Source organism: Humulus lupulus, chromosome 4 (genome assembly GCF_963169125.1).
Source record: "Humulus lupulus chromosome 4, drHumLupu1.1, whole genome shotgun sequence".
In the NCBI taxonomy this organism is placed as follows: Eukaryota; Viridiplantae; Streptophyta; class Magnoliopsida; order Rosales; family Cannabaceae; genus Humulus; species Humulus lupulus.
The window spans coordinates 57,876,418-57,889,471 of NC_084796.1; the positions used below are offsets into that span (position 1 = coordinate 57,876,418).

General features: G+C 43.6%; 1 protein-coding gene across 1 annotated transcript; it reads left to right on the forward strand.

Annotated features, from left to right (window-relative positions):
- The first annotated feature begins 263 nt into the window (after positions 1–263).
- On the forward strand, positions 264–1,936 carry LOC133832208 (uncharacterized). The gene is made up of 4 exons (XM_062262582.1): positions 264–943; positions 1,154–1,517; positions 1,613–1,735; positions 1,823–1,936. Exons 1-4 carry the CDS (start codon positions 264–266, stop codon positions 1,934–1,936), a joined length of 1,281 nt encoding a protein of 426 aa, XP_062118566.1.
- The last annotated feature ends 11,118 nt before the right edge of the window (positions 1,937–13,054 follow it).

Below are 13,054 nucleotides of genomic sequence, written 5' to 3' on the forward strand. Positions count from 1 at the left end.
CTGGTTTGCAACTTCCCAGTGGTTGAGTGACAAATACTTGGAAGAGTTCAAGATTAATGAAAAGATAGGTGTTTCCACATTTATGCACAAGGTTAGTAAGGACCATGTGCTTGAAATATCAAGGGATAAAGCCTATAGAGCTCGGCTGATTGCAACAAAAAAGCATTGAAGGGAGCTATGAGGAACAATATGCTACTCTTTGGGACTATGCAGAGGAAATTAAGTCAACTAATAGGGGTTCAACAGTTGAGTTTCTGACAGAAATGGTAGAAAATGGGGTGCCACGGTTTAAGAGGATGTACATATGTTATTCTGGGTTGAGAGATGGTTTCAATGGAGGATGTAGACCTGTCATTGGTTTAGATGGGTGCCATATTAAAGGTGTACATCCAGGACAGCTACTAATAGCAGTTGGTGTAGATGGAAACAACCAAATGTTTCCTGTTGCCTTTGCTATGGTAGAAATAGAAAATAAAGACTCTTGGAGTTGGTTTGTGAACCTGCTAAGGATAGACTTGAAAATTGACAACTCTAACCACTGGACCTTTATCACAGACAAACAAAAAGGATTGGAACAAGCTTTGAAGGGGATGTGGGAAGAAGGGATACCTGAAGCTGAGCATAGACATTGTGCTAGGCATTTGGAGAAAAATTTCATCAAGGTGTTCAAGGAAAAATCGTTAAAAGACCTGTTATGGAAGGTTGCTAGAGAAGTAACTATTCAAAGATTTGAAGCTGTTATGGAAGAGATTAGAAAGATCAATAATGAAGCCTATGAGTGGTTGATTGCTGCAGGTCCAAAACATTGGTCTAGATCACACTTTAGGACTAACCATAAATGTGATATTCTATTGAATAACATGTGCGAGGCTTTTAATGGGACAAAATCAATATTGGCTGCTAGAGACAGACCAATATTTTCAATGCTAGAGCAACTCAGGATGTACTTGATGCAAAGAATGACCAAAAATAGATAGACTGCAAACACATGGAATTCTAACCTTGCACCAAAAATAGTGACCATTCTTGAAAAAATCAAGGTTGAAGCTGGATCACACTTGCCCACAAAGTCAGGAGATTTGATTTACCAGATCCAAACCATGTATGGGTTCATGTACTCTATGGATTTGAAAATGTGGGTGTGTTCATGTAGAAAATGGGAACTTACTAACATTCCATGTAGTCATGCAGTGGCTGCTATTTGGCATAATAAACAAGATCCTGAGTTGTATGTCAGTAAGTGGTACATGAAAGAATACTACATGAAGGCTTACTCTCACCAAATTTTTCCGATTAGAAATCAAGATGAGTGGCCTAGAAGTGGGAAGGTTGCAATGGTTAGCCCTATTTGCAAAAAACAGCTAGGTAGGCCAAAGAAATCAAGGAAATTGGAGCTTGATGAAATGACTTCAGCTACTGGAAAGAAATTGAAAATAAGATATATCACAATTAAGTGTTCTGGCTGCGGTGGAAAGGGGCACAATTTTAGAACATGTGCAAGAAATGCAGAAACCTCGGTATGCTCTTTTTAATTTATTTATGATGTTGTTTCTATTTCGGTTTTGAAATTACATAAATGTTGTTGATTTGGTTGCTTTAACTTGTTTTATAGGCTAAGAAGAACCCACCAAAAGATCCTGGAACTTATGCAAGAAACCATAATCCAATGCCTCATTATTTAGTAAGCTCATCAACCCAAAAAACAAGTGCACAAGAAACCACTCAACAGTTTCAAGTACTTCAAACAACTTATGAAATCATCAATTATTATTAGCTTGGTTTTTTACACCTTTATAACCTCTTAAATTGTTGATTTTTGCAGAATAAAGCTCAGGCCAAGCAATCTATTCGAATGAAACCAGCAAACAAGCAAGATAAAGGTGGAAACATTTTGAGGAAGAAAGTGAGAGTTGCATCAATGTACAATGACCCATGAATATGAGCACTGCATGCTTTTTTTTTATACTGGGATGCTTTTCACCATTTTGAATGTGTATCATTTATGTGTATCAGCAAGGAAATTAGCAAATCATGTCTTCCATTTTGATTAGTTTGTGTAAAGGATGACCATGAACTTTGAGATTTTAGATTTGTCATATTGATTAGTTTATGTACAGCATCTCAGAAGGTTCTTAATTTTTGTCTGCCATTTCGATTAGTTTGTGATGATTGTGTAAAAGGCCTTTATGGAACTCTTTGTAAACATGTTTCTTATTCAAGCACAAGTGCTATCATGAGTTCACATTATTGTTTGGAGTTCTTATTTTAACAGTTCATAACAACAAATGATACAGACTGCTAGATTAGTAACCATTCAAAAAAAATTCATTTCTTTTAGTCATAACAACAAAATGATAATTGCTACCCATTACATATATCAATCACTACCTATTACATATATCAAACACTGCCAAAGATCAAATACAAAATAAAAGCAAATATTACAACACAAATACATACACCAAATTTAACATTTTTCAACAACTTTAACATTCTATCAACTTCTTCATTTCTTTCTGCAACCAAAATTAACAGCTGCTTAACATTAGCCTCAATCTCCTCCAACCTTCTAAACAACCCTCCTAAATCATTCCTATTTCTTGCACCGTGTTGACCCTCATTTTAGTCAACTGACACGGAGTCAAATGCTTGATGTGACAAAAAGTATTGAAATAGATCTAATGGAAAGAAAAGTAAATGACACAACAAATTATAGTGGTTCGACCCCACAAATTGGTAATGACCTACGTCCACTTAAGTTATTATTGATATTGATTCTCAAAGGAGTGATCAAAGAACTAGGGTTCTTCGAGTTTCACAAGCCTTAGAGAGATGAATAATACAATCAAAAGATAATAGCTATAATTCTCTTGTAAAGCAAAAACTCAAATCAGCCAAAAGTCCCTTCCTTGAGCTATTTCTCTCTATTTATAGGCTCAAGGAGGATTACATGAATTTGTTACATATATTCTTTCCTAATTAATTGGATAATCAAGAATCATGGGAGATAATCTCGGATATGATTACAATTACACAAGATCATCTCAAAATATACGGAGTATACGACCAAGCTGGTCGTATATAAAATCCAAATGCTGTGTCAGGGGAATTCCCCTGGTCGATGGTCGAACAAAACCTCTGCCAGGTGTCAGCCATGTGTTAAAAATGTCTGCCACGTCATCCACGCCTGCTTTTTGGATAACATTTGCCCCCCAAGTTTATTTATTATGACCAGCAATAAATAAACTTTTAGGAAAACGACTCTTCGATTACCCCACCAAATCTGTCAGAGTAGTTCGTGCCTCCTTGGAAAAAGTGACCTACTCCCATCTAATCATGCCTTTTCGATTCCCAAGCAATCCTTTGACGGCTATCACTCTTCCCCACGCCTTGAAAAAAGGGAACTTATGATTACCTCTTTTTCCATATCTCAGATGATATATATAGCTTCTAGAACTTCCTTTTCACCTTTTACAAGCTATTTTTCTGTCAATAACTCTCCCAAGAACCCCCAAGTCAGAACTCAGAATCTCTTTGAAGACCATCCTTCGTCGTTCGAGGAATCGGCTATTCGCACACCTACACTCGGAATTTCTCCAGAACTTCACAATCTTCGTATTGGTTAGCTTCAGAACTTTTGCACCCTTTACTTTACTGTGCATGCCGATTTAAGCTAGTTTTTTAGGTTCTGATATTGCACCGTGTTCTTGGGTAGAGATGCATGAAATAGGGCATTTGTCGAGTGATGATAGATATGGTGGTGTATATTTTCCATTTAGGAGTTATGAATCAGTTTGATAGTCGAGATCATAAATTTAGGACGTAAATCGAAGTAAAATTTTGATTTTTATGCTAGTTGAAAAACTGGGTTTTCCCTGCCCTTACTAAAGTTGAAAAAGCTTTTTCAGAAAAAACTTTTTGCATTCACCTTTTGATCTGTTTTTCAAACTGTTCGTATAAAAAATTTAGTTTTCGTTAAAATGTTGTTGTATAAAAGTTAGACTTTTATACACGAGCAGCGTTATTCTAACCAACTTTTTAGGCTCTTCATCCTCACCTCCCCATTTTTCTGTCCGCAGATTTTAATGCCAGATTTGTGGGGAGGTGAAAGGCCGATAGACGACGATCTACTTGCGCAACTGGTCGAGGGTGAAGAACAGCCAGCCCAGTGCATCCACGAGATTCCTTTCTCTAGAATTTCTCCTTCCAGACCTCAACCAACTCCAGTTAGAATGGATCGTGTCAAGTTCACCGCCCAAAAGAAGAAAAAACCTGAAAACCCTTTAAATCCTCCAGCCCAGCCTGACTCGCAGGCTGGGGTTCCCTCGACCAGTGGTCGAGAAAATATTGTTCCTGACCCTCATATCCAAGTTAGGGCCCGCCCTCGGCATTCAGTTCTTCCCGATGTCGAGTGGTATCCCACTCAGCCAAGTAACCCCCAGGATGCTAGCCAACTACTTCAGAAAGTATGGCCTTACTGGGGTAACCCTCAAAATCCTTACTGCGGATCAGAGGGCAAATTTTCCTGGAGGCGTTTACAGCGTCTAGTCGAGGTATCACATAGAGGCTGGGGCTACCCTTCCTCTCCATCCATTCTTCCAGGGGGTGGCGAACTACTTTTGTATCGCTCCCTTCCAAATTACACCCAATGGATATAGAATGTTTGCTGCACTCTATATCCTTTACAACCATAAGAAATGGCCAAAGCCTACCCCCCACGAGGTCAATTATCTTTTTGACCTTAAGTCCAACCCGCAACAATCTGGTACAAGGTTCTTTCATTTTTGTCACCAGGAGACCAACCGAACCTTCCTGAGTGACACCACCCACATTTCCAACGTGGGGAAATACAGTTATGAGTATTTCCTTACGCCTGACATGGTCGCGAATAACCTGGCCTTCGCTCGAGGAGGTAAATGTCTTTTTCCACTGGTCGTTGTTTTTACTTAGCAATTTTCCTTGCATTTTTCTGAAACATCTTGTGTTTTTCAGGCCCATGGTTGCGACCAGACCCAACACCAGACATGGTGTTGAGGTCTGCCATGCTGGCCAGCATGACGGACGTTGAGAAGAGCGTCAAGTCTCTGGTCACCGAGGCCAACTTGAGGCTAGCTGGCCTCATGGCCCTTTACCAGGATGTGAGGGAACCCGCGGCAGGAAGTTCCACTGCCGAGGAAAATCCCGAGCAGCAACCACCAGCATCTCCTCCTCGACGGAGACCGACTGGGATTACAATCAGGGAACCCGTTGGCACTCCCCCAGCAGAAAGGTCTTCTGCCCCCTAAGGTAAGGGAAAACAAAAGGCAGTCGAGCCTGTCATAGACTTAGACAAGTCCTCTGACGAAAACAGTATTGTTATTTCACTCTTAGATAACTTGCCAATTCCCTGTCATTTATTCGACGGGGACGGCAATTTTACATATGCTCCAAACCTAAGGCTATACTTCTTCATGCCAGAGAGTGAGTGTATGACTAGTAGAGTCAATAGTATAGCGAGCAGTAGTAATAGCTCGGGTATTTGACTCTGTAATTTTCTTTATTTCTTTTCTGATGCAACATAACTTGTCATCTATTTTTAGCTTATTGTCTGCATGTTTACCTCTTTTGCAAAAATGGCTTCTGCAAACATTTCGATCTATACAGCACTCAGGAGGAGGAAGAGGTTCCCTTGGTCCGAAAGAGGAAACCGACCAGGAAACATGGCGGTGAGTCCAGTTAGGTGCCTTTGGCCAAGAAGAACCGAGCCATCGATCCTTCAAAGGATGGGCCCTCTGGCCAATCATCTGCCCAGCCTCCTGCTCCTGTCGAGAAGGAAATTTCGCCTCCTCCTGCTCCTGCTGCCACAACTCCTTCACCTTCGGCCCCTACCAAACAGGCCCAACAAGATGAGGGTGTTTCCCCTGGGGCTAAACTATCGGGCCGCTCCCTAAGGTCAGCCAAGGATCGCCTTACTCACATCCTTAAGCATGACCGTTGCAAAGAGGCCATGGCTGACGCAAAAACAATGGGGGTCGACCAGATCCTTAATAGAGCCCTCAATGAAGTGGCCAGTGTAAGTAATCTTCCTTCTCTTTTGTGATCATGGTCTTGATTTTCCTTGTTGAAGTCAGTCTAACTCTTATTCTTTGATTGCAGGCAATGCTGACCATGACGGCTGCTTGTGCCCGCACGGGTGCAAGCATCGAGCAGTCCCGTGCTAGGAAAGCGAAGCTAATGGAGGTGCTTCAAGCCACGGAGGCATGGCACGTGGGAGAGCTGGAGGTGGTAACCCAGCAGAAGGATTCTTTGGCAGTGGACCTGGTGGAGAAATAGACCTCTTTGGAAAATGCCAAAAAACAGAGAGATGAGTACCAGGAGGCCAGCCAAATCCACTAGCGCGAAGTCAAGAAGCTCCAGGAGGAAAACCTTGCGAAGGGCAGGAGCATCGCTGTCTTCAAGAGCCAAGTGGAGCAACTCAGGCTCACGAATGCCAAGGACCTGGAGAGGCACAAGAATGCGACACTTTGATGTTTCTATGACTTCTGGAAACACAATCAAAGTGCCAACTTCGGGTACCTTCCAGAGGATGCCAGGACAGCTGAGTTGGCTCGCTGTGCTGCTCGACTGGCTGCCGAAGAAAGGGCCAGAGTTCCTGCCTCCCCAGAGATTTTGCTGGCCACGGGGATGGATGGAGGGGAAGCTACAGAAGACGCAGTTAACCAAAATGCTCCCCAGGATCCTCCTACTGCTCCTTAGCCTGTTTTTAACTTATTTTCTTTTCTTTTCCTTACATGACCCACAGTTCATGATGTTAAGACAATGTTTACTTTTTTATTGCTGCATGGGTAGCTTTACCTTTTAATTTAACATTTACATCCGAGCAATACTGCTCGCGGTGTAAAAGGATTCCTTTGACATTATAATGTTTCTTCTTTATTATAATTTATGTTCGCATGACCGAACCTAGCATAGTACTTTGGCTTGATTTAACAAAATATAAATTTTGAAAAATACTCTAAGTATCGTAGTATGCTTTCACTTATTTTGTTCATGTGTTTACATACCTCTTGGTATGCTTTGCTTTCTATGTACCTTATATGCCCCCCAAGTGACTGAGGAGCTTTAGGTCCTTGGTCACTTGCCTTGACCACAACCTATACGAACATTACTGCTCGATATAAAATGTAAATCTTATAATACAGCAAAACAACACACGTAATGAACAAATACTTGTAAAAAATTACAAAGTTTGGCAAGAATGACTGATTGCGCACAGTCCCTTATAATTCTCGTATTTAAATGGACTAAACATGTCTTTACGAGTGATCTTTGAAAGATCTTACACTTATAAGCGATTAGCCATATAACATGACTAACCCTTTTTCAAAACTTGTAAAAAGTAAAAATTAATACAAGCCAGTCCTTTAAGAAGGATTGTTTACTGATAATACTTGCGCAAGTGTTCTCCATTCCAATAACGCGGAACGAGATCTCCATTTAAGCGTGCAAGTTTGTAAGTGCCTGGATGAAGGACTTCTTCAATCTGGTAAGGTCCTTCCCAATTTGGTCTGAGTACTCCAACAGCTTGGACGCGGGTGTTTAAGAAAATTCTTCGAAGTACTAAGTCTCCAACGTTGAACTTTCTCTCTTTTACTTTGGAGTTAAAATATCGAGCGACTTTTTGCTAGTGCGTAGCTACTCGGACTTGGGCTTTCTCTCGTTTCTCCTCAATCAGGTCTAGGGACTCCATCAACAGTTGGCTATTTTGGTCTTGGTCGTATGTGATTCTTCGATGTGAGGGTGGATCTAACTCGACTGGCAACATTGCTTCATACCCGTATGCTAAGGAAAATGGGGTATGACCTGTTGCTGTTCGGTGAGAAGTTCTATACGACCAGAGTACTTCAGGCAGCTGTTCTGGCCATGCTCCTTTAGCTTCCTCGAGCCTTTTCTTCAGGGTATCCTTCACTGTCTTATTTACTGCTTCGACTTGCCCATTTGCTTGCGGATGAGCAACTGAAGAAAAGCTCTTGATGATGCCATGCCTTTCGCAGAAGTCTGTGAACATGTCACTATCAAACTGGGTGCCATTGTCTGAGACAATCTTTCTTGGCAATCCATACTGACAAACAATGTTCTTGATGACAAAATCAAGTACTTTCTTTGTCGTTATGGTTGCGAGTGGTTCAGCCTCGGCCCATTTGGTGAAGTAGTCGACCGCCACAACTACGTATTTCACCCCACCTTTTCCTGTTGGCAAGGACCCGATTAAATCTATACCCCATACTGCGAAGGACCATGGACTTTGCATTTGCTTTAACTCATTAGGAGGTGCCTGTGGGATCTTGGAAAATCTCTGACACTTATCACATTTTCGCACAAACTCCATCGAGTCTTCGTTCATTGTCGACCAGAAATAACCCAGCCTTAGAATCTTCTTTGATAAGCTTTGCCCCCCAGCATGGTCTCCACAGAAGCCTTCATGTACCTCCTTCATCAGCTCTTTAGCCTTTTCTGGTGTAACACACCTGAGCAGTGGCATTGAGTATCCCCTTCGGTATAGAATACAATCGACCAGGATACACCTAGCAGCCCGTCTCTAAAGGGTCCTGGCTTTGTTTCTATCTGCTAGTAGTATACCACTCGTGAGATACTCCAATTATGGTGCCATCCACGTATCTGCTAACCGGACCTCCATATTGGTTTCGTCTGCTCGTATGCTTGGCGCGTGTAGCCGCTCGACTGGCACTATATTCAAAGTGTCAGCATCTTTTGCACTCACGAGTTTGGCTAAGGCATCTGCGTTTGAATTCTGATCTCGAGGTATTTGCTAGAGGGTATATTTCTCAAATTGTGCCAACAGATCTTTTGTTTTGTTCAGATAGGCCACCATTTTAGGCCTCGTGCTTGATACTCCCCTAAGACCTGATTCACTACCAGCTGTGAATCACTGCAAATATCCAGCACTTTTATGTTCATGTCTTTGGCTAACCTTAACCCAGCGAGTAAGGCTTCATACTCAGCTTTGTTGTTCAAAGCAGTGAAATCGAACCTAATTGCGCAGTGAAATCGATGCCCTTCTGGCGTTATCAATATCACTCCTGCTCCTGCGTGAGATTCGTTGGATGATCCATCTGTGAATAGCTTCCACGAAGGAGCTTCAACTTGATTCTCAGGCGCACCAGGCTTTTCACCCTGCTCGCTGTCTGGGAGTTCAGTGAATTCAGCAATGAAATCAGCCAAGACTTGTCCTTTTATTGCTGCTCGCAGTGAGTATGTTATATCGAACTACCCGAGTTCGACTGCTCATTTCAACAAACGACCAGCAGCCTCTGGCTTTTGCAAAACTTTCCAAAGGGGTTAGTCAGTAAAGACTGTGATTGGATGGGCTTGGAAGTAAGGACGTAACTTCCTTGAAGCCAAAATTAGACAATAGGCTAATCTTTCAATGGGAGGATATCTCAATTCGGCCCCGATTAACCTCTTACTCACATAATACACCGCCTTTTGTACGCCTTCTTCTTCTCTTACTAACACCGCACTAGCAACATATTCGGTGATCGCCAGGTATATGAACAAAGTTTCCCCATCTACAGGCTTTGATAAGACGGGAGGCTGTGCCATGTGGGCTTTTAAGGCTTGGAAAGCCTGTTCGCAGTCTTCAGTCCACTCGAACTTCTTGTTGCCCCTAAGTAGATTAAAGAAAGGGACGCACTTATTTGTTGATTTTGAAATAAATCTATTGAGCGCGGCAATCCTTCCAGTCAAACTTTGCACATCTTTGATCTTTACTAGCAATTTCATATCGATCAGGGCCTTGATCTTTTTGGGATTAGCCTTTATTCCTCTCGAATTAACGATGAACCCCAAGAACTTCCCTGATCCTACTCCGAAGGAACACTTGAGAGGATTTAGCTTCATTTGATATTTGTTCAGAACATTGAAACACTCTTGTAAATCCTTCACATGTCTCTACCTTTTTAGACTTTACCAGCATGTCATCAACGTACACCTCCATGTTTACCCCGATCAACTCCTTAAACATGTGGTTAACTAGTCGTTGGTAAGTCGCACCAGTGTTTTTCAATCCGAAGGGCATTACTTTATAACAGTATAGCCCTGTATCGGTCTGAAAGCTAGTGTGATCCTCATCAGGGGGATGCATACTAATCTGATTGTATCCTGAGTATGCATCCATGAAAGAGAGGATCTCATGGCCTGCAGTTGCATCGACCAGCTGGTCGATCCTTGGGAGTGGGAAGCAATCTTTGGGGCAGGCTTTATTAAGGTCTGTGAAATCCACACAGGTTCGCCATTTTCCATTCGGCTTGGGAATAAGTACTGGATTAGAGACCCATGATGGATAAAATTCCACCCTGATGAACCCATTCTCCTTTAGTTTTTCAACTTCCTCCTTCAAGGCTTTTGATCTGTCTTTATCGAGCAACCTTCTTTTTTGCTCCACGGGTGCAAAGTTTTTGTCAACGTTCAGAACATGGCTGATGACTGCAGGATCTATCCCAACCATGTCTTTATGTGACTAGGCGAAAACTTCCTGGTTCTTCCTCAAAAATTCCACCAGTGCATATTTAGTTGTTGTTTCTAAATTTTTGCCGACCTTTACAACTCTGGTCGGATGTTCTTTGTCGAGTCGGACCTCCTCAACATCCTCGATAGGTCCTATATCTTCTTCAAAATCCCCAAAGCGAGGATCTAAGTCTCTATCCTCACTATGGGCAATACCCTATTTGGTGACTTCATCACCTGATTGGGCTTGTACATCAATGGCCATCTGCAACTTTTCTGGGGGAGTGCTCCTCGACATACCCTTCTTGGCCTTAGTGATTGAGGCATTGTAGCACTCCCTTGCTTCCCTCTGGTTTCCCAATACGCGTCCTACCCCTGCGTCTGTTGGGAATTTCATGGCTAAGTGCCATATACAGGTGACGGCCCGAAGGTCGACCAATATTGGCCTTCCAATTAAAGCATTGTAGGCCGAAGGACAATCAACTACTATGAAAGTAGTGAGTAATGTCCTGGTGGCGAGCGCAGTACCTGCTATTACTGGAAGCTTGATTGACCCTGTTGGAGCGAGTCCCTCACTAGAGAAACCATAAATTTTTTGGTTGCAAGGCTCCAAGTCCTTGATGGACAACTTCATCCATTCCAGCGAAGATTTATACAGGATGTTCACTGAACTTCCTATGTCGACCAGTACTCTTTTCACCATCATGTTGGCAATCTGAACATCCACGACCAGCAGATCGGAATGTGGGAACCGGACATGCTAGGCATCGCAATCAGAGAAGGTTATTGCATCGTCCTCTGTCCAAGCCTTCTTTGATGCCCGATCCTCCACAGTCATCATCTCGATGTCCTGGTCGTGACGTAGGGTCTGAGCGTATCTTTCCCTCGCCTTTGGAGATGGTGAGTAAGGTGCCAGCCACGGGGTCAAGCTGTAAAGGTGGTGAGCGTTGGCTTGTAGGCGCCTGCTTGTTGCCACCTTGAGCCTCTCACTGGGAAGCTCCCGAGGCCCGAACGTATCTCCTCAAGTGTCCTTGTCTAATAAGGAACTCAATTTCATCCTTCAGCTGGTTACACTCGTTTGTATCGTGTCCATAATCGTTGTGAAAATGACAGAACTTGGTCGTATCCCTTTTTGAAATATCCTTTCGGATGGCAGCGGGTCTTTTGTAAGGCACACTGGAACTTGTGGCCTGATACACCTCTGCTCGAGAATCGACAAGGGTAGTGTAGTTGGTGAACCTTGGCTCATAATGATTTCCCTTAGCGCGCTTACTCTCGGAGGTAGAGGGTTCGTCATGGGGCCTCTTCCCCCCATTCTTGTCGTTGCCATTACCATTGCCTTTGCCTTTGCCGTTGCCGTTGGGTTTTGACCCATTGGCGGCTTTGGCGGGGTCTTCAATCCCCTTATCTTTATTTGGGGTTTTTCCCTCGCTGGCAATTGCATCCTCGAGCTTGATGTATCGATCAACTCGATCCAAAAATTATTGGGTAGTTTTAACCCCATGCTTCCTGAGGCTACTCCAAAAAGGCGTACGGCGCCTAACTCCTGTAGTTAGGACCATCATTTTTCCTTCGTCTCCCACTGTTTTGGCCCCAGCCGCGGCTCGCATGAAATGCTGGACGTAGTCTTTCAGTGGTTCTCCTTCTTGCTGGCATATCTCGACCAGCTGGTTAGCCTCAGTTGGGTGCACACGACCCGCATAGAATTTTCTATAAAACTCCTTTACGAACATCTCCCAAGTTAAATACTTGCAGGAGGGAACTTAAAGAACCACTCATGTGCTGCATCAGAAAGTGTTGCAGGGAAGACCCTGCATCGACCGTCTTCGGACACCTTCTGAATGTCCATTTGTATCTCAAACTTGTTAACATGAGATACCGGGTCATCATACCCATCAATGTTCGGAAGTGTGGGCATTTTAAACTTACTGGGAGTCTCTGCCACAGCAATCCTCTGGACGAAAGGAGTGCCCCTTCTCCTGTTGTACTCGATGTGAGACGTTCTTTCCCCGACCAGCTATTGCACTACTTAGTTCAGGGCATCTATTTGGGCCTGAACGGCTTCAGGAATTTTCGGGGCCTCTGGTGCCGGGGGAATGTACTCGTCGTTCCATTCTCGGCGGTCATTGAGTACATCCCTTAGATCGTCGTCTCTTCACCATTGCTCGCTGGCTCCGAGCTGGCTAAAGACGTTGTTTTGTCTAGGCTTCCCCCCAGCATTATGTCTTGCTTGTTGGTCTTCTCTAGGTGGTGGGCTTCTGCCTCCACCTCTCTCCTCGTTCCTCCGACCAGCATTCCCTCTGCCTGAGTCGGCCTCATTGTAGCCATGGCCATCTCTGAACCTCGATTGGCTATGATGGGACCGACTGTCTCCTCGGTTGCCTCCTTGGGCTGGAACTTCCCGAGCGTTAGGGGGAGGCCTATGCTGGTCGGTAGGTCCCCGTGCATTATCATGCCATGGGGGGCCCCTGACCGCAGAGCCTGTCTATGAGTTCCTTCTGTTGCCAGAAGGACGTTGCCCCTACTCGGTGGGTGCAGCTCTTCAACC